The sequence below is a fragment of the Schistocerca americana genome, chromosome 1 (assembly GCF_021461395.2).
Source record: "Schistocerca americana isolate TAMUIC-IGC-003095 chromosome 1, iqSchAmer2.1, whole genome shotgun sequence".
Classification (NCBI taxonomy): Eukaryota; Metazoa; Arthropoda; class Insecta; order Orthoptera; family Acrididae; genus Schistocerca; species Schistocerca americana.
The window spans coordinates 680,531,908-680,554,879 of NC_060119.1; the positions used below are offsets into that span (position 1 = coordinate 680,531,908).

At 40.3% G+C, this 22,972-nt stretch overlaps 1 protein-coding gene across 1 annotated transcript in view; it reads right to left on the reverse strand.

Moving 5' to 3' along the window:
- LOC124590966 (atrial natriuretic peptide-converting enzyme-like) overlaps positions 1 to 22,972 on the reverse strand; it is a 329,073-nt gene that overhangs the window by 38,620 nt on the left and 267,481 nt on the right. The window contains exons 11-12 of the mRNA XM_047131693.1: positions 18,882 to 19,075; positions 15,457 to 15,643 (exon numbers count right to left, since the gene is read on the reverse strand). Coding sequence (XP_046987649.1) covers positions 15,457 to 15,643; positions 18,882 to 19,075 — 381 coding nt within the window. The remainder of the gene's footprint in view (positions 1 to 15,456; positions 15,644 to 18,881; positions 19,076 to 22,972) is intronic.

Genomic DNA, 22,972 nt, shown 5'->3' on the forward strand with positions numbered 1-22,972 from the left:
GCTATAGGCCCTTTGCTGTTCCTTATCTATACAAACAATTTTGGAGACAATCTGAGCCACCATCTGGGGTTGTTTGCAGATGATGCTGTCGTTTGTCGACTAATAAAGTCATCAGAAGATCAAAACAAACTGCAAAACGATTTAGAAAATATATCTGAATGGTGCGAAAAATGGCAGCTGACCCTAAATAACGAAAAATGTGAGGTCATCCACATGAGTGCTAAAAGGAACTCATTAAACTTCAGTTACATGATAAAGTAGTATAATCTAAAAGCCATAAATTCAACTAAATACCTAGGTACTACAATTACAAACAACTTAAATTGGAAACAACACATAGAAAATGTTGTGGGCAAGGCTAACCAAAGAATGCGTTTTATTGGCAGGACACTTAGAAAATGTAACAGACCTACTAAGGAGACTGCGTACATTACTCTTACCCATCCTCTTTTAGAATACTGCTACATGGTGTGGGATCCTTACCAGATGGGACTGACGGAGTACATCGAAAAAGTTCAAAGAAAGGCAGCACGTTTTGTATTATTGCAAAATATGGGAGAGAGTGTCACAGAAATGATACAGGATTTGGGCTGGACATTGTTAAAAGAAAGGCTTTTTTCATTGCAACAGAATCTTCTCATGAAGTTCCAACCACCAAATGTCTCCTCTGAAAGCGAAAATATTTTGTTGACACCAACCTACATAGTGAGGAACAATTACCACGATAAAATAAGGGAAATCAGAGCTCGTACAGAAAGATACAGGTGTTCATTCTTTCTGCATGCTATACCAGATTGGAATAATAAAGAATTGTGAAGGTGGTCTAATGAGCCTCTGCCAGGCACTTAAATGTGATTTGCAGAGTATCCATGTAGATGTACCGGTAAATGTAGATGAATGGTAATTGGACCTAGACACCTGGGATATTCCATTTTCGAAATCATGAGGGAAATCACTATTTTGAGAGACACAGTCAAAAGTGTACCAAGAATTTCAAGCATTACTTCTCACCATGGACAACGCAGTGGCCAACAGCCTTCACATAATGACCGAAAGCAGTGGCGTTTTCGTAGAGTTGTTCTTGCAACAGAGAAGAAACACTGTATGAAATAACCACATAAATTAATGTGGGACATATTATGAACATATCCACTAGGACAGTGTTGTGAAAATTTGGCATTAATGGGCTATGGCAGCAGACGACTGACTGACTTGGTTGGATCTTAGATGACTAAAAAACTGTGATGTGGTCAGATGAGCCCCAATTTCAGCTGGAGAGAGCTAAAGGTAGGGTTTGAGTGTTATGCAGACCCAAGCTTTGGAACCAAATTGTCAACAAGGCACTGTACAAGCTGGTGGTGGCTCCATAATGGTGTGAGCTGTGTTTACATGAAATGGACTGGGTCATCTACTCCAGCTGAACCAGTCATTCACTGGAAAGGGTTATTTTCTGCTAGTTGGATATCATTTGCAACCATTCATGGACTTCAATTTTTGTGGATGACAATGTACCTTGTCACTGGTGCACAATTGTTCTCAATTAGTTTGGAGAACATTCTGGACAGTCCAAGTGAATGATGTGGCCACCTAGGTCACTAAAAATGAATCACATCTAACTTTTCTGGGACATATTTGAGATGTCAGTTTGTGTACACAATCCTTCACCAGCACACTTTTGCAATTATGGATGGCTATAGAGACAGCATGGCTCAATATTTCTCCAGAAGAGTTCCAACAATTTGTTGAGTCCATGCCACATCAAGTTGCTACAGTATGCATAGCAAAAGAAAATCCAACATGATATTAGCAGGTACCCCTGACTTTTGTCACCTCAGTGTATAGTAGCTACTGTTTAATGCCATTGAATCCAAGGGAAAGGGGCAGGTGTCATTCAGGTCATTACTCACTTAGGAAAAAAAGAAAAAAACAAAAACAAAAGTGCTTAATATTTTTATGTACTACTATAGTGTTTACCCAATTCCACAATTAGCTTTCTGACAATAAACTTGCATGAAAATTGTCACAAAAATGGCAAGGGATTATAAAATTTCAAGGTATTTTTAACACAGTATACTTTCCAGTTGCTTGCATGTGCATTTACTCATCTGGATGAGCTTGTTGCCTCACCAGTAAGATTCCAGCAATGGAGTTGGGCCCATTCCAGATATACATATTTGTTGTTTACAAGAAATCTGACACTATTAGTGAATCCACAGGCAGAACCACCAAACCACAGGAAGTCAACTTATTTTTTGTTGTTATTTATTTATATATTCAGACACCCATTTGAAGTATTTCAGTTGATGCATGTTGTGTCATTCCATATACATCTTGGAACTTTGATTATAGGATGACATTTACGTAGTGTATTCTACAATTTAGTTTAGGCCCTAAATATAGAAAAGATGACAGCATAACAAATAGATGACATTTTACAGTGTACTGTGTCGTTCTTCACAGTTTTTACTAATTCTGTATGTTCAAAGTTTGCATAATTACATATAAATTATCAAAATTTCATGACAGTTACTTTTATTTTCTTACTGTTCCACGCATGATTCTTTTGTATGGCATATTTCTTTTGCACACTGGTGAACCATTAATTACATAGTCTAGATGCTTGTTTAGTTCATATGTCTTTTTCTTCAGTTTGCATATTCACAAAGCCTTCTGGCTGTTGCATATATTTCTCGGCAGTGGCAGCTTATTATCAAGTGTTAATGTGCAACAGCACACTGTTAAATACTGCACTAAAATTATGCCATTTCTCTTTGAATCTGCGCTGGAAATTCCACTAAAATTATACCATTTCACTCCAAATGCACGTGGATATTCAAATAGAATGGACAAAAATATATTTTGTAGTGCTCTTACACAATAACTAGAACCCAGTGTTGAGTGCTGAAATTATGGTCAGCCGCACTACGGTCAACTTGGGGAAGGTATGCAGCTATTTGTTTTCAACTATGCATGCTCTGACATCATGTCACCCCTTCTAACACTACAAGTGGTACATTGCTCACAGCACCAGGTCACTATTTTTCTTTGAAACTGCACTTAGCACATTGTGTAAGCATATAGTATGAGGGATCTTTGAGGAGCTATTGCTGTAACGGCACCTTGCTGAGTAGTCTAGTGTATGACTGGCAATTCATCAACTCGGATTTGATTCCTGCCAGTACCAACTTCCCGTTTTTAATTTTATTTTATTCCTCACAATGTTGAGCTGTCAATTATAAAATTTAAATGCATTTAAACAGTTCAATTTATATATATACATAAAATTAATATATTTAATTTTGTTATGATTACTACCCTTGTAAAGAAAAAAGCTACTGTACGACTTTGAGTCACTTTTGTGGAAGGGCAATTTATGAAATTTGCCCACAATGCAACTAGCAAGAATATGAGAAAATTTAGTATGAAAGTGTTTTCTGTAGGTGATCTGGTAAAGAAGCCCTTCTCAATAGATCTTTGGAGGAGAAAGTGATTGTTAAAGGGTTGAACTAAAATTAATCTTTGAGAAAGCCCAGAAAACAGAAAAACTCTCATGGAAGTGGTAGGTAGCCTTCATAGATCAAATACATAATAAAGCAATTAATGGGATGTTGACAACTACTGAGGGATTCATTGGCCACCTGTTGCATGTAACATATTTTTCAAGATTATATTAGAGTAGAAAAAACACTGGAGAGTAATTTAGGTGAATATAGAGGCGGTTTTAGGAAGGGGCATAAACTGAACAGTTTTCTCAGATTGACAGTCCTTGTATAATATGCCCGTGAAAACATCATGATGTATTTAACATATTATTTATGAAAAAACAAAACAGGATATTGTTTTAACTGTGTGTCATATCCAGTCAAAAACCTTTTTCATTTTTAAATCCTGTTTCTGTCATCTCTCCTTTGGGATGAGTGTGTAAACCATCTGTCGAAGTTTACTGAGTTTGGCCACAGCACAGTCTAGAACTGTCCACAATTTGTGAGGCAGTTTTCCATAAACACTGCTTGTGACTGTTATGTTGCCATGTCTATGGATTCAGCCCATAATTGTATCAGCAGATCCCTTGCATGAAACATTGTCCTTGTAGTCTCTATGAAAGTTCTGTTCTCATGTTCAGCTGCACCATTCTGTTGGGGACAGAAGGTTACTGATTTTTTCTGTATTATCCCATGATCTGCATTATTAATACCTCTTGACTAATGAATTCTAGACAATTATCAGGCCTTACCACTTATATTCCATGCTCAGTTTGCTTTTTACTGATTTTTAATGAAATATTTCATGTGTTTGGCGACTTCAGGCTTATTTTTTAAGAAATACACAGTTTGCCAATGAGAATAGTCATCTTTTAACAAAGTACTATGATCTGTCAACTGAATTAATTTGTGTAGGGCTACAGAAATCACTGTGAGCAAATCACCTGTCTTTGTTTACTTTGAGTCACTTTTGTGGAAGGGCAATTTATGAAATTTGCCCACAATGCAATGATCACATAAGCCTCTGTCTCTTTTTTTAAATTAATCTTTTTCACATGGGGAAAGTTTTGGTGTGCCACAAATGGTACATTCTAAGATCTACCTTAGTAGACATATTACCCTGCTGAATAATGTCATTTTTACTCAGTGAAACCTTAAACTTCATCCTAGGGTTGGTTGGTGTAATCTGGATATAAAGAAACAGTATTTTTAAGTTCAACAGTTTACAGCTTATTGACATGATACAATTTTCCTGTCATTTCTTCATAAGTTAGCAATGGGACCCTCTAGAATGATTCCATTTCGTTTTCAAGTATTATGACCCTTTCTTGTCATATAGTAATGCTGAATTGAACTATACTCAATTTACCCCATGAATGGAGGAATTTGTGGATAAAGAGTACTATTCAAGTAAAACATATTTTAATGTCCTTTCATGCTACAATTCCCTTGACCATAGGTGAAATAGGCCAATGAAACCCACGATAAGGTGTAAAGTTTCCAAAAAAATTAATGAGAAATCAGTAAGGTTAGTTACACGACAAGATAAATGTATAATTCTACTTTATGCCATTCAAACGAATTTGGAGTATCTCCCATTAAAATCAGGTACAGAAAAAACTTCAACTGTTTTTCCTAAATCCATTCTATGTTTCCAGAATGAGATTTTCACTCTGCAGTGGAGTGTGTGCCGATATGAAACTTCCTGGCACATTAAAACTGTGTGCTGGACCGAGACTCAAACTCGGGACCTTTGCCTTTCGCAAGCAAGTGCTCTACCAACTGAGCTACCCAAGCATGACTCACGCCCCATCCCCACAGCTTTACTTCTGCCAGTACCTCGTCTCCTACCTTCCAAACTTTACAGAAGCTCTCCTGTGAACCTTGCAGAACTAGCACTCCTGAAAGAAAGGATATTGCAGAGACATGGCTAAGCCACAGCCTGGGGGATGTTTCCAGAATGAGATTTTCACTCTGCAGCAGAGTGTGTGCTGATATGAAACTTCCTGGCAGATTAAAACTGTGTGCCAGACTGAGACTCAAACTCGGGACCTTTGCCTAGCCATGTCTCCACAATATCCTTTCTTTCAGGAGTGCTAGTTCTGCAAGGTTCACAGGAGAGCTTCTGTAAAGTTTGGAAGGTAGGAGACGAGGTACTGGCAGAAGTAAAGCTGTGGGGACAGGGCATGAGTCATGCTTGGGTAGCTCAGTTGGTAGAGCACTTGCTCGTGAAAGGCAAAGGTCCCGAGTTCAAGTCTCGATCCAGCACACAGTTTTAATCTGCCAGGAAGTTCCATTCTATGTTGTCTGTCTCTAGGAAAATGTAATGATGACCTTCCTCACAGCATTTGGATAAAAACTTTACTTAATATTGATTTCTCTTGTGTGGATCTTGTGCTGTTACCTGTCCCATATACTCATTCACTATCTTACTACTTTCACTTTGGTAATGTACTGAAAAACAGGATGCTATTATTATTTCTGAATTTGGATTAATTCTTGTGGTACAACCAAGGCTTTTTTCTTTGCCTTTAGTTCCATCACTTTTGCCACTAGGCCTAGAAAAGGCTGCCTTAGTGTTTTGTATGAAATGTTGAATTTTTCAGCAGCAGCATACACTGACACCTTTTTTGGCCTTCTCAGGATCAGTTAAGTCATATGTGGATGTTCTATTCTTAACATATGTATAGGACATGATCAGGATAGGAAAACTAAGTTCATTGACCACCCTAACCTACAGTTACTTCACATTCATAAACTGTAATTTACTAACAAACTGTTACAGATATATTACTAAGTTTATTATAATTATGATAAAAATGCATGTGATGTATACATATTTGAGTTTGGTTACTGTATCACAGCTGTTTCTCAACATCACTTCTTCAACTACAATTGTATATTTTCATTGTATTGTTAAGACAAAAACAAATATTTATTTCAAAATGGCACTATCACTATGGCCAACACAAATTATCAGCTCAACATTACAACCACATGTGAAATGTACAGGGTGGGTGAGAAGTCCACATACTCCTGTAACCCCTGTTTAGTATCAAATGTTATTATGCAGATTGGTAGCCCTGTTACTTCTTTTCTGTTGTTGGAATTCAAGTTCCCATGTGTTCAGAGTCACAGTCACAGTCGAGTTTTAACTTGTAGCCAAATCTAGTAATTCATGACAGTGGATTTCAGTTTACTGCAGCATGGGATTCCTCAGCTAAGAAAATATGTCAGGAACACTCTGTAATGAAAGCGGTGGTGTCCACAGATGGATTAGACAGCAACTGGGACTCGATACCCATGCCAGGGTTGCAGCACAATACCCCACTACTGGTTACCTCGTGTTCCCCCACTAATGACGCGGCATTCCTTTCCGGAGGCACGATTGGTCCACCATATAGGCAGATGGAACACACCATACCAACACTTTGCTTGAAGATGTTTGGTACAAAACTCATTAAAACATTGCGATAAGGCGATACCACCACTGGGCTGATCACCCGAGAAGATTTCATCGACACACCAATTCATTCAGGAGTATGACCCCCTTGTGATACCAATGGTGACTTCCTTGTAAACACACAGAGTCAGGGACAGTCATTACTGCCTTATGAAAACAACAATGAACATATAAAGAGATTTACAAGCATCTGGTATACAGGTCTATAAATGGAAATGGGTGCATTGCAGTGAGAGAGTATTGATGACTCTTTCCCAACTGACGGGTTCCACACCACCAAACATTTGGACATTTGCATTGCCTGCTATGTGAAGGAGGCACTTTCAGTGTAAGTATACATGTTCAAATGTTCAAATGTGTGTGAATTCCTAAGGGACCAAACTGCTGAGGTCATCGGTCCCTAGACTTACACACTACTTTAACTTATGCTAAGAACAACACACACACACCCATGCCTGAGGGAGGACACGAACCTCCAGTGGGAGGGGCCATGCAGAGTATACATGCTACAGACCAGAATCAAACAGTGTGAACTCCAGAAATGGATGACAAGATCCTGAAACACGTTGAAGACACTTCATCTACAGTTACACGATGTATTGCACACATCCTTGGTGTGAGAGACAGCCTTGTGTGGAATGTGTTATGTAACCAGAAGCTTCATTCTTTTCATCATTGAGACTGACAGGATTAGCACCTGATGATTTTCCTCAATGCCTGCAGTTCACACAGAGGATTTTACAACAGACTTTACTCATGAAAAATGTTTCAATATTCACAATTCATATTTTTGGGCCCATGCGAATTCAAAAAGTAAGAGACCTCATGCTCATCAACAGCAACTTGGTGTTGATGTGATAGGTTGAGTGAATTGTACATTCTTCCATTCTGCCTGAACAGATGGAGACATTGCATCTTTGTGCTGCCAGAAATGCTGGAGAATATACCTCTGATGGTTATACATAGGATATACTTCCAGCACGATGGGGCGCTAGCACATTTCAGCCCTGCTGTGATCTTTTGAATTGATGGTGGCCATGTAGTCTTGTCACCTGGGTCACCTGATCTCATGTGTCTGGATTTATTTCTCAGAGGGCATATGAAGCAGCTGATGCATGAAACTGTTGTGGAAACAGAAGAAGACCTCATTGCTAGAATTGCCATTACTGCTGGTACCATCACAGATGTCCCAGTAATCTTCAAGTGAACATAACATCTGATGATGTACTGCATGGATACAGGCCAGTGATCATGCATTCAAGCATTTCCTGTGAACTCCACTACCATAATTAGCATGCTTATATATATATATATATATATATATATATATATATATATTTTTTTTTTCTGCACGTCCAGGGCCTCGCTGCGATGGAGCACTTCCTTTCACGCCGATCACCTGCCACCATACCTAAAACGTCTTCCTCATTACCTTAGCCAGCTTCATCCTGACCCACAACTTCTTCACTTTTGAAGGCCAGACATACCAACAATTAAAGGGAACAGCCATGGGTACCAGGATGGCCCCCTCGTACGCCAACCTATTCATGGGTCGCCTAGAGGAAGCCTTCTTGGTTACCCAGGCCTGCCAACCCAAAATTTGGTACAGATTTATTGATGACATCTTCATGATCTGGACTCACAGTGAAGAAGAACTCCAGAATTTCCTCTCCAACCTCAACTCCTTTGGTTCCATCAGATTCACCTGGTCCTACTCCAGATCCCACGCCACTTTCCTTGACGTTGACCTCCATCTGTCCAATGGCCAGCTTCACACATCCGTCCATATCAAACCCACCAACAAGCAACAGTACCTGCATTATGACAGCTGCCACCCATTCCACATCAAACGGTCCCTTCCCTACAGCCTAGGTCTTCGTGGCAAACGAATCTGCTCCAGTCCGGAATCCCTGAACCATTACACCAACAACCTGACAACAGCTTTCGCATCCCGTAACTACCCTCCCGACCTGGTACAGAAGCAAATAACGAGAGCCACTTCCTCATCCCCTCAAACCCAGAACCTCCCACAGAAGAACCACAAAAGTGCCCCACTTGTGACAGGATACTTTCCGAGACTGGACCAGACTCTGAATGTGGCTCTCCAGCAGGGATACGACTTCCTCAAATCCTGCCCTGAAATGAGATCCATCCTTCATGAAATCCTCCCCACTCCACCAAGAGTGTCTTTCTGCCGTCCACCTAACCTTCGTAACCTGTTAGTTCATCCCTATTAAATCCCCAAACGACCTTCCCTACTCTCTGGCTCCTATCCTTGTAACCGCCCCCGGTGTAAAACCTGTCCCATGCACCCTCCCACCACCACCTACTCCAGTCCTGTAACCCGGGAGGTGTACACGATCAAAGGCAGAGCCATGCGTGAAAGCACCCACGTGATTTACCAACTGACCTGCCTACACTGTGATGCATTCTATGTGGGAATGACCAGCAACAAACTATCCATTCGCATGAATGGACACAGGCAGACAGTGTTTGTTGGTAATGAGGATCACCCTGTGGCTAAACATGCCTTGGTGCACGGCCAGCACATCTTGGCACAGCGTTACACCATCCGGGTTATCTGGATACTTCCCACCAACACCAACCTATCCGAACTCCGGAGATGGGAACTTGCTCTTCAATATATCCTCTCTTCCCGTTACCCACCAGGCCTCAATCTCCGCTAATTTCAAGTTACTGCCACTCATACCTGTCATTCAACAACATCTTTGCCTCTGCACTTCCGCCTCGACTGATATCTCTGCCCAAACTCTTTGTCTTTAAATGTGTCTGCTTGTGTCTGTATATGTGTGGATGGATATGTGTGTGCGAGTGTATACCTGTCCTTTTTTCTCCCTAAGGTAAGTCTTTCCGCTCCCGGGATTGGAATGACTCCTTACCCTCTCCCTTAAAACCCGCATCCTTACATCTTTCCCTCTTTTCCGATGAGGCAACAGTTTGTTGCGAAAGCTTGAATTTTGTGTGTATGTTTGTGTTTGTTTGTGTGTCTGTCGACCTGCCAGCACTTTCATTTGGTAAGTCACATCATCTTTGTATATATATATATATATATATATATAATGGAAGGAAACATTCCACGTGGGAAAAATTATATATAAAAACAAAGATGAGGTGACTTACCGAACAAAAGCGCTGGCAGGTCGATAGACACACAAACAAACACAAACATACACACAAAATTCAAGCTTTCGCAACAAACTGTTGCCTCATCAGGAAAGAGGGAAGGAGAGGGGAAGACGAAAGGAAGTGGGTTTTAAGGGAGAGGGTAAGGAGTCACTCCAATCCCGGGAGCGGAAAGACTTACCTTAGGGAGAAAAAAGGACAGGTATACACTCGCACACACGCACATATCCATCCACACATACAGACACAAGCAGACATATGAAAAATATGTCTGCTTGTGTCTGTATGTGTGGATGGATATGTGCGTGTGTGCGAGTGTATACCTGTCCTTTTCTCTCCCTAAGGTAAGTCTTTCCGCTCCCGGGATTGGAGTGACTCCTTACCCTCTCCCTTAAAACCCACTTCCTTTCGTCTTCCCCTCTCCTTCCCTCTTTCCTGATGAGGCAACAGTTTGTTGCGAAAGCTTGAATTTTGTGTGTATGTTTGTGTTTGTTTGTGTGTCTATCGACCTGCCAGCGCTTTTGTTCGGTAAGTCACCTCATCTTTGTTTTTATATATATATATATATATATATATATATATATATATATATATATACAGGGCGTTTCAAAAAGAAAGAGCAGATTTCAAACATTTATTTCTCAAAAACTACAAATGATAGAAACACAATTCAAACGTTTCTTGTCAGAGAAAGGTTCAAAGTTTTTCAATGGTCCGCGCAGAAGTTCCATGCAAATCCGCAGTGGCGCTGGCGTTTGTTTGTAGGAAAATGGCGACGACACCACAGGAACGATCATTTTGTGTGCTGCAATTTGCAAAGTTAGAGTCCATTGTTGGTGTGCAACGTGCATTCCGCCGTCAATTCAACAAACAGCCGCCTCGTCATAAGCAAATTTATGAGTGGCATCACAGATTCGTAGAAGATGGTTGCATCTGCAAGCGAAAAAGCACGGGTCGTCCACGCACATCGGATGAAAATGTCGAGCGTGTCCGTGCAGCTTACGAAAGGAGCCCTAGAAAATCCACGGCACGGGCAAGTCACGAACTAAACATGTCTAAAACAACGGTATGGCGCGTTCTGAGTAACCGTCTGCACATGAAGCCGTACAAACTGCAGTTATTGCAAGCATTGCGTCCTGACGACCACAACAAAAGGTTCGAATTTTCAACTGCAATTCTACAGGACATGGAAGAGGACAATTTTGCCGAACGATTAATTTTTTCAGATGAATCAACGTTTCACATTTCTGGTAAAGTTAATCGGCATAACGTACGAATTTGGGCGAGTGAAACTCCGAGGGACGTTATTCAATATGAAAGAGACTCACCAAAGGTTAACGTCTTTTGTGCAATTTCGGTAAACAAAGTTTATGGACCGTTCTTTTTCATGGAGAAAACTATCACAGGAACCATTTACCTGGACATGTTAGAAAACTGGCTATTTCCTCAACTTCAGGAAGATTCAAATCACTTCATCTTCATGCAAGATGGCGCCCCACCACACTTCTCTGAACCTGTACGACGGTACCTAAATAACACCATTCCAGGACGGTGGATTGGAAGAGCAGGAGCACAAGATCAATGTCATCGTCTGTGGCCTCCCAGGTCACCAGACCTTACTCCCTGCGATTTTTATTTGTGGGGGTACATAAAGGACTGTGTTTATGTCCCACCTATGCCCGCTACTCTTCAAGAGGTACGACATCGAATTGTTGCGGCCGTGAATTCGGTAACTAAAGACCAGTTGCGTCGTGTGTGGCAAGAAATGAGATACCGGTTTGATATTTGTCGTGTAACAAATGGTGCTCATATTGAGGTACAGTTTTGATATTTGTTGTGTAACATTTGGTACTCATATTGAGTGAAGGACCGTTGGAATTGTGTTTCTATCATTTGTAGTTTTTGAGAAATAAATGTTTGAAATCTGCTCTTTCTTTTTGAAACGCCCTGTATATATATATTTGTTCTGTTCTTCCTGTATTAATTTGAATGAATAGTTTTGGAACTCCCAGAACAGCTTCCTAGGCTTCCAGTTTTGTTCCACTGAGATTACATGTTCTTTGTGATCAGACAGGTAATTTCCAATTACCATTACTGTATAATCATCTGACTATATTTGAGTAACAATGTAACTTACAGCAGGAGCTCTGTTAGCTGTATTTCAAGTATAGTCATTGACTGTTATGCAATTGTTTGAGATCAGTGGTGAGAAAATATCCTCTTTCAGTTTGGATACCTTACTATAATCAGCATTAAAGTCACTACAGAATGTTATTTTCTTATTACTTCTGCAACTGCTAACCTTATCTAGCACACTATTTGTATCTTTTTCAAAAATGTTCTTCTGCAAGATGAATGGCTAATATTAATGGTGATATATTTTGTATCATTAAAAACAATTTCAACCAATGAACACTCAAAATATTTTTCAATACCAGTACTGGTAGTGAATTTTACTAGGTCAGCTCTATTCTTTACCACGTTTGTAAACCATCTTTGCATGTTTATGCAGCTGACACCATTTTCATAATTTCACCCAAAACAGTTTGATGCTATTGAAATGTTTTGTTTGTTACATGGAGGTATTTTCTATTCACAAAGCCAGTGTTCAGTAAAACACACCCTTGTTGGGCTGTCCCCAGTACTCAGTAGTGAGTCTACACTTAGAAGCTTACACCTTAAGGCCTGAATATTTTTGTGGGTGGCTGACAGTTCCTCTTTGGTGGTACTGACTTTAGCGTGTTTGCCCTTAAAAGATCATCAGTCTGGTTACTCACTTAAGGGAAGACAGAGTAGGAAAGACCCTCCATTACAAGAAAAGAACAATAGAATAACCGATCTCAAACGTAAGCAGAAACGCCTGTAAGAAACAGCGTTCACTCATTTACATGCTCGTGTAGTCATAGTTGAGGGACCAGTGTTCACAGTCGCACTGCTTGCTGAAATACTGGTGTACACTTTGATTTTATATTCTTCAAATTATGATGTTATCAAAGTAGTGAAAGTTTGTTGCCTATATTAGTACTTAAATTAATTGTGTGACACACTTAGTTCTCAAATTTTTGAACATGTGCTTTAAAAGACTATATTTTTCTGAATTACAGTTCTTGAATCTTATGCTAAAGCAATATACTATTCATTGATCCAAGCAAATTGGTGTTATCACATTAAGTATTTTATGATAATTAAACAATTTATCATTATGTTGTAAAATTACACACCATTTATTGTTATTATGATTACAATCATACACATCTGTGGCTCATTAAAACTGGGGTTGACCGAAAGTTGTATTCGGAGGTGGGGGGTGGGGGTAGGAAGGAGGAGACAGGGACAGTAACAAACTGTGAGACCCTGACCCCTTCTACTCGTCCCCCAGAATCGAACCATTGACCATGTCTGGAAGAGAACACTGAATTACCACTGCCCAATGATACAAATATATATATATGCCTAATATGAAAGAGGAGAGGGGTAGCAGCACTCAAAGAAAGGAAAAATGAGAGTGCAAGGCACACACCATTACTAGCGACAGACAATGAGATGACCTTATCTCCTTCACACGCTATAGTTATAAGTTCTTTTGGGGTCCCTTGTTTAGGTCATGTGTCATATCTTCCCGTCACAAATGTAAAGTCACAATGGCAGGGTAGACTACAGTGCCGCTATTTTATAGTCTGTAATATTTTAGTGGTATGGGCTCTTGTTCTTGGGGGTGTTTAAGATGTATTATTCTGCATTGTATTTGTCGCATTAGTATTATAAATCACCAGGTGAACTTCTGATCTGGGTAATACACACTTGTATCTTAATATATTTTCTGTCACGAGTGTAAAATCACAAGAGCATGGGAGACAGTAAATGCCAACAGTGTATGGCCATCCTAATCTACAATATTTTTGTGAATATGGGTTATCTGTTCTTGATCTTGTATTAGTATCTATGAGGATATGTATAGAGGCTGGACAAAAGTATGGAAACACCAAAACCACAAAACATTACCCGGCCCAATATGGTGTTGGAAAACTGTTGGCATTCAAAACAGCTTCCAGTCGTCTCAGAATAGATAAATACAAGTCCGGTACGGTTTTCAACAGAATCTTATGCCATTATTCCTGCAAAATTGTGACCAGTTGAGGTAACGATTTTGGAAGTGCACAGCACCTCTCTAAAGTAGACCACAAAGGCTGGGGAGTTATGACCATTCACCCTTGTGTTCACGAAATCAGTCCTGGAGGATGCGAGTTGTGTGAGCAGGGGCTCTGTTATCTTGGAACACAGCATGAGCATTGGAGAAGAAACGTTGTATCACGGAATGGACCCAATCAGTCAAAATGCTAACATGAGGAGTAGCCGTGAAGCCCATGGAATACCACAACATGGCTGCCAAAATCATCACCAAAATCCCGTTATGATTCCCTTGCGACTTATAGTCGTCAAGAAGCTGGAAACGGTGTGAAACAAGGCTCATCTGACCAGACGACGTTCTTCCATTGGTCCATAGTCCAAGTTTCATGGCTTCGGTACCATGTTTTCCTGTTGCGAGCATTTGCGTCACTGATGAATGGTCTTAGAATTCCATCTTGCCCTACAATTTACTTATGGAGCTCCTTTCGTGTTGTTTTGGTACTGACAGGGCCCACGAGTGCGACATTCAGTTCTGTAATGATTTTTGCAGCTGTCGCCCCCTTATTTTTCGTCACAATTCTCTTCAATGACCGTCTGTCACAATCACTCAACACACACTTTTGTGCCTTTAGCGGGCACTGTACACGGTATAAATATTCGCTATGGTGCTTCTTGAAACACCAAACACTTCGCACTGACCATAAAAGCACCAACAATTTGCCCACTTTCAAATGCACTGAGGTCCGACACAGTGCACTCACAACAACACGTAACCCTCTTCTGATCACGAATGAAAACATTACATAGGTGACTTTCATGGTCAAACACAAGAGCGCTACGTGCAGCATCTGCATATAAGTTCAAGCATGAATTTGCTGTGGCGTTTCCTTATTTTTATACACCTCCTGTACTAGTTAACTGCTGGGTTACTCATTTATGTATTACGTAAAAAATTGTAACTCCAAATCGGGCAAGTGTAACAAATTAATGCCAATGATTGTATGGCGACACCAAGTTAGACATGGTATTCCTGGCATTGAAACCACATAGTGGGGGAATATTAACGCTCCACTTGCGCGGTTTTATTGTTTTGTTTTGTGTATTAACAGCAGTCGAGATTTTTTTGTTTTGCTTTATATGTTAAAAGCAGTCAAGCTGCCAAGAAAAAAACACAACAAACTATGTCAGAAGCATAGCCTTTGGGCTAATACTCCACAACATTCAGGCATAGAGACTTACTTTCCGACGCAGTGTGACGCGGTCAGCACCCACTGGTCTGCGATGAGCACTCCAGCACAGTAAAACACTTCTTCCGGGCCTCCTAGTAGCGCTGCTAGAAACGGCCAGTCCCCAGGAGTTGATTCAAATCCTCCAACAATTCTCGTAGAGGCTCGCGGGTAATTTGGATGTCTCCTTTGACCACAAGCTTGCAAAACGAAAACCACCTCGTTAAAAAGGTTACACGTGAAGACATGCATTGCCAGTCTATATTGTAACCTACATCAAACGACAAATAGGAGGTTTAAAATTGCGTAAAAAGATGTTATATTGTAAATCTGTAACTATTTCAGTTGATTAGAACTCAGAATGTGCCTTTGTAGAAAAAACTCTATTCCGACTATCGGTGACCTTAGCTGCATTGGCTCTGTTACATAGAGTGACTTAAAAACCAGAGAATTGGGAAATAGAATATGTTTTTAGTAATAATGATTGAATGCGTTTTATGTTCACGACGGAAGTGGCTTACTGAGAAGTAATCAGTACGGATCGCACAACTGTGACTGCCTGTTACTGACGGTTTGGTGATGTAAACGTTGCAGTCAGTTTGTTTTCATGAAGTTATTAAAAACAGAGAAGACTTTTGCCTTAAAACGAGTTACACATGTGGCAAAAGTCCTGCTCCACTTGTACGAGAAGTTCGCGCCAATTTAACCTTAGCGTACTGCTGTTCATGTCTTCATAAAAAATTTTGAGCAACAAAAGTGTTATCGTTGAAGCCCGTCGAGGGCATCTGAGGAACGTGAACTTCTGCATCTGTCTCGCTGCCTCAGTCTCTTATTTATTCACAGTATTATTACTTGCAGGACATGCCAAGACTGTGTGTCGATCTACCCAAAGAATTTGGTACATTAGCAAAATAAACAAAATATAACGGTAATTGAACGTGTGTATTCCGCATGTGTTTTGTAGCGTTGTAGAGATTCAAACAGGCGGTTGCAAGTCTATGAGATAATGCTTGATTAGTACACGAATGAGCTCTGCTTATATAATAGAATGGTGTGATCAGTTGTATTCACATTCAAGCTATCGGTGCAGATAAACTAGCATAATTCCACCTCAATTTGAAAAATCGTCTTCTTTTGAATCAAATTCTGATAAAACAAAATATTAATGAATGAAAAGTGGTACCATAATTTTGGGTATTCGAAATGTCCTTTACTGACGTGAACGTCACAGGAGATGCGTACTAGAATGTACTTCACGAAGTGATTCTAGAAAATTTGACGAATTGCAATATCTACTGACAACATTTAACAACTCCACTAACATTATGATGGAGCTATTGGTCATTATGCAAGAGATTTCACGTTATTCAGGGTGTTATGCAGCAATGTTTTTAGAATTTGGGAAATTGTAGAGGCTGAAATATTTTAATATGAGAAACTTATACTGGTAATGTGAAATAAAGTTCCTACAGCCATCACTGGGCTGTGGAAATTCGTGTACTACCTGTACGAAAAGTTGCCTGATGAGAGTCTCAGTGAAAATCTGGTCTGGAATTCTCGGAGATCTCCTTATTGGACTACACATCTCACCGTCATTTGAATAGTGTATGGTATTTGAACTTTTTGAGCAATACCTTGCCTGAAGTTCTCACGGATGTTCCCTTGTAACTGCACACTAGTTCGGTGCTTCAGAGTGAAAGTGCTCTAGCGCAATTTGATCGACGGGTCGGAGCGTATGTCAGATATCAAGCAGAGAATAACTGGAAGGAGATGTCCAGTCCCTTGGCCTGCGTGGTTACTTATCTTACCCCTGTTTACTTCTTCCTCTTGGGTTATGTGAAGACCTTGGTGTACTCAGCACCGGTAGGAACAGTACCTGAGCTTCGTGAGCGCATCTTTACAACGTTGGATATCATCAAAGGAAAGAGAAGAATCTTATGGAGAACCAGATAGAACAAGGTCCATCGTTATACATTATGTAACGAAGCTGATGGTCATCACGTTGAAATTTACAGCACTCAGTAGTCAAGGCACAGATTCAGTTCACAGTATTTGATTGTACTCTAGTGTCAATAAACATTTCCCGAATACAGTATTCCGGTGTTCCATTTAACCGACCGAAAGTGTAGAAAGTGCGTGGTGCTGTAGAAACTTTACTTCACCTTTCCTGCTATAGGTTCCTTATGTCAAAACGTTCAGAATTTCACCCTGTACAAACTTTCAAAGTCAGTCTGTAACACTCTGTATATCTTGAAGCAAAGAGTAATTTGATTAATGTGAAGTGGCTGTTCTCATTATTTAGCATGGTGTCAAAAATAGTCATCTTTCAGTAGTCTCACTTGAAAACAAGCAGAAGAATAAAACTTTTGTAGTACTTGGTTTTCGTGTCGTTTTCATGAAGTAGCGCTTGAGTAGAAACGCGAAAGTGACATATATGCTTTTAAAACTGTCAGTACAACGAGTAATTGGGTACATAAGGTATGTGCTCATTTTTCTTCCACAATTATTAGATTCCACATTTGAAATGAAGTACTGGTGTCTTATAGCTGCCATGAAAGTTTTGGTAGCATAATAATACAAATGAAGCCGTTGAAAACCAGTTGAATAATATATAGTGTATCTGAGGATTCGCAACTTGAACCCATACTGCTCCATCGAGCGAAAGAGGTTGCGAGCAGGACAAGGTGGAGGCTCTTCGTAGAACTCGGTAGTAGAGAGAAAAATGAAGTTATGATTACGATAACCACATTGTAGCTTATCTCAAAACATAACAACTATTATCTAACTTGGGAAAAAACCCACACACAGCATACACACTACTCTAATACTATTCTCATATAAAATAGCATTTTTAAGATTGAAAAACAAGTTGCGTTTATGAACTTAAATATGAAATTTTTCTAATAATATGTTACAGAAGAATCTGTAAATAACCGAGCATTGCTATGTGCAACTGGGTGTTGGCACTGTGGTGTAGCTATGTGGCATCTGTCAGTACTGATTTTGATGGAGAACACATTTGGTGGTGTGAGGCACTTTACCTACGGTAAGCGAAGTAAATTCGTCTTACTGAAAATCGTTTGACTGATGCCGCCTTACAGCGTCTGCAGATAATGTTGTAACAGGATAATCATATTATTATCAGTGCTGTTGTTATTAAACATTTTACCAAATCCCAGGCCAAGTAGTTCTGAATTTTCTTGCTGACTCCTCCCGTATCTTTTACTGTTCTTTTTCACTACATGATACTGTTTTCATTTTCTGAAATCATCATATCCAGAAGTTTCTTACAAATGTCCCTGAGTCGTGTCATGTGCCGTACACTGTGGACCGGTGTAGATTGTGCTTCTTCTTTAGAGTTATTGTAGAGCTACAGATCATAAACACAATGTTCATAAAATAACTGTGTAAATGCGGGGTACTGTGCTGATAGCATACCAAAGTTGGAGCAGGTGAGCTTCACCGTAGCATAGTCCTTCCCCGTGCAGGAGCGCAGCTCCTTCAGCACGTTGCGTTGCTTGGTCGTCCTCCACATAGTGTCGCCAGTGTAGGCGCCGCTGCTGCTGTTTGAGCTGACTGTGCGTACTTTGCTGATACCGCTGAGCATCGTCAGTTCACTAGAATTGGCAACCCTGAAAATATGTATATGGCACTGGTGAGTATGTGACTCATTTATCTGTTATTTGGTATCATTAGAAATTAAAACTGTCTTTGATGTAACTGATATTTAGATGGAATTACATTTTGCTATGAGTCTCAACTTTATGTTCGATAGGGATAGAAGCAGAAGTAATGAATCAAAATTTGTACCACAGCTCGGATTTGAACACAGGTCTCCAATTTACTAGACGGCTGTGCCAAATACTGCATCACTGTAAAACTGTGGCTATCATACCTGCACGGACTACCCTAGCCTAATGCATCCCTAACACAAACTTCAGTTCAAAACTTAAGTCCATTTTCCCTTTCTTAAATCGTCAGTATTGCCAAGGCTCTCTGACACTGAAATAGCGCCTCACATTTGTACATAATGGGGAAATACTGCCTGTATCTCTATTGATCTGATGAAATTACATTTTCATGGAGACATATTAGTCTCAACTTTACCTTCAGTTAGGATAGTAGGGTAAAATGGGCTGAAGTTGTGAACTGACGTTGTGTTAGGGAGGGCAGTGGGCTACGGTAGTCTGTGCAGTTGTGATGTAGTAGTTAGCAAAAAAACTCTGAGCACTATGGGACTCAACTGCTGAGGTCATTAGTCCCCGAGAACTTAGAACCAGTTCAACCTAACTAACCTAAGGACATCACAAACATCCATGCCCGAGGCAGAATTCGAACCTGCGACCGTAGCGGTCTTGCGGTTCCAGACTGCAGCGCCTTTAACCGCACGGCCACTTCGGCCGGCAGTAGTTAGCACATTTGCCTAGTAAACAGGAGGGGTTAGGATGGGTTCAAGTCATGGCTGTGGCACAAGTTTTAATTCATTGCTTCTGCTTCTACCCCTATCGAAGAAAACTGCTATTTGCTCACAAGGAATGAGGAGCATAATTAATGACTAAGGTACACAACAAAGGGGAAAATATTTATGACATTGAGAAGAAACCAGCAGAGCAATAGAATTTGTATGAGAGATGATACACGTTGTCGTAGTAATGAACGCTGTTTCAGGTTGGTAAATTAAAGCTGCCAGAAACCACGAGGTTTGTCTCAATATCACGGTGCCTTATTTTGTAAGATCCAATTGGAAGCAGTTTTTCCTTGCCTTCCATAGATCTAAGAATCCTCCCACCCACTGAAATATTCCTTTTTATGGGAAGAATGTAATGTCATTAATGTTTGTAAAGAGCCAGTCTCCTGTGCATATGTTTTTTTTCTTCTGTAGCCTCTGTGAAAGGAAGAGGAGAAACCTTACACAGTGTCTGGTCGTTCAATGAAATGCAATCACAACTGTATTCTGCATCATCGTAGCAGAAATTTATCGATGGCCAACGATGTTGAAATGGCCTATCATTTTAGACGACAAAAATATAAAGAGTTTACACTTGTTTTGTGTGAGATCGCACATTCACACACTCTTGTTTTGTTTTTCTTTGGTAGTCTCTCGTAACGAACAGACATGCTACGTAAGTTGTGTTTAAAATTCATTGCTTTCTGGCTTAAAGTAATTAAATATGACACCTATTTAGAACTCTGAAACTGTTTTAAATCTACCTACCTCTAGTGCGTATAAATACATGACTTCTCCTAGTGTGTAAACTGTTTCAGACTGGAACCAGTGAAGTCGTCGGTCCTTTGTTATCCAGAGTGGATGTATCAATAAACTCCTACGGTTCTTAAGAAAAGAGAAAGTAAAAACTAGTGTCGAAATAATCCAAAAACAAATTATTGTTTTTCTATAGATCAAAGTTCGAATAAAGGGGACAAAGAAAAAATGATAAAATGTTTCTCGTATTTAGATACGATATACTTAGATCAAGTGTTAGTTTTATTAGAAAAAATCGCAGTCAGATATTAAACTTTAGTCTTCAAAGACAAAAAGACTTGCCGGCCGAAGTGGCCGTGCGGTTAAAGGCGCTGCAGTCTGGAACCGCAAGACCGCTACGGTCGCAGGTTCGAATCCTGCCTCGGGCATGGATGTTTGTGATGTCCTTAGGTTGGTTAGGTTTAACTAGTTCTAAGTTCTAGGGGACTAATGACCTCAGAAGTTGAGTCCCATAGTGCTCAGAGCCATTTGAACCATTTGAACAAAAAGACTTACGAAAAATAAGTAATATAATTTTAAGACATTTCAGCGCTATATCTATACCTGAAATTGACCATTCTCTGGTGAACAGTATCTCTGACTTACTATTCAATCTATCTTTGCTATTTCAATTCGTACGCTACAAAATATGAGTCGAATGAACATATATCGGAAACTTTGAGACAGAAGTTAATTCATAACCGAGGTCTGGTATAATGTTTTAGGAAGAAAAAGGGTAAGTGCATGTAAATGCTGTTTATGCATTAGTATGTTGAACAGAATAGAGATATTAGTTGTTTACGTTGTGTGTGAATTTCAATCCGCGATCTTTACGCGTCTAACAGTCATCTACATTTCTTTTTATTCAAAATACTGAAATAGAATAATTACGCTCAAGAGAGCTAGGTCAATTTCCATTCTTAATCGTATAGGCCTTCTGAACTACAGAGACGACAGAGTTACCGAGTGGTACATTACATTGCCGCTCATTTTGGTTTTCCTGTATGCAGGGAGTTTCAAAAATACTTCCACAAACTCCGGAGACAAGTTCCTTACACCAAAACAATAAAAAAATTTCAATAAATATCTGTCCGAAAATCGTTCGTTTTAAAGTTGTTGATGTACAACGGCTTTCCAATTGACACCCAACAGCTTCACTTATCTACACACCCGTTTGACTCATTGTATCCTAGATGGCGTTGTGTTGCCAGGGAGACTTGTTTACAGTCGTCGTTTGTCTGTCTGCGACGTGTCCATTGTGTACATGTACGACAGGTAGTTGCTTAACTGAAACCGTTCCGTTCAGACATAGCAGAATATTCATTTTGTGAGCAGGCAGACATAATTTTTATGTACAGCCAGGTGAATGGTAATGGACACGAGGCTGAACGGCTGTATCAGACGGCGTTTCCAGATCGAAGACTGCGATTCACCCAACCTTTGGCGTTAGGTATCGTCGCGTTGCCGAGATTCCCGTAGCACCACAGAATATCGACCGACGAAAGTCACTTGTTACTCGCACGCCTGACAAGGAAGAGCACGTTCTAAGGCATGTCGAAGAAGAGCCAGTTGTCAACGCGCGACGAGTAGCACTGGCATGTGGTACTTCTCCAAGTTCAGCGTGGAGGATACTTCACGAGCAACTCCTGTTTCCGTATCATCTTCAGCACGTGTAGTGCTTCACGCCTGCCCCCAGGAGAGAATCTTTGCGTATGGTTTGTTGCTCAAATTGCCAGTCTGTTGTTTGTCTCTTCAGTTTTGGTTACAGATGAGGCAACATTTGGAAGAGATGGAATAACAAATTTTTACATCCAACACATGTGAACCGAGCGCAATCCTTATGCTACACTACAGGTTAGGCATCAGCATCAGTTTATGATTAATGTATGGTATAGAATTGTCGGTGATTATCTGGTAGGAGCACACTTTCTCCCAGCACGTCTTACAGGTGCTGTCTACAGAAACTTCCCGCAGAACACCCTCCAAGATCTACTAGAAGATGTGCCCTTGCAAATAAGAAGAAACATGTGGCTTATACATGCTGGAGCTCCAGCACATTTCAGTCTCAGTGTTCGTGATGAAGTGGGTGTTATCTACCATGACAGATGGATGAGTAGACGAGGATCAGGTCTGTGACTTGCACTTTTCACCAGCCTCAGTCCTTTGGACTGGTATCTCTGCGGGCACTTTAACCAATTGGCCTACACAGCAGACCACCCGGATGCGGGAACCCTTTATCGATGGTTCATGGACGCTTGCGAAACTATTCGAAATGGTCAGGGAGTAT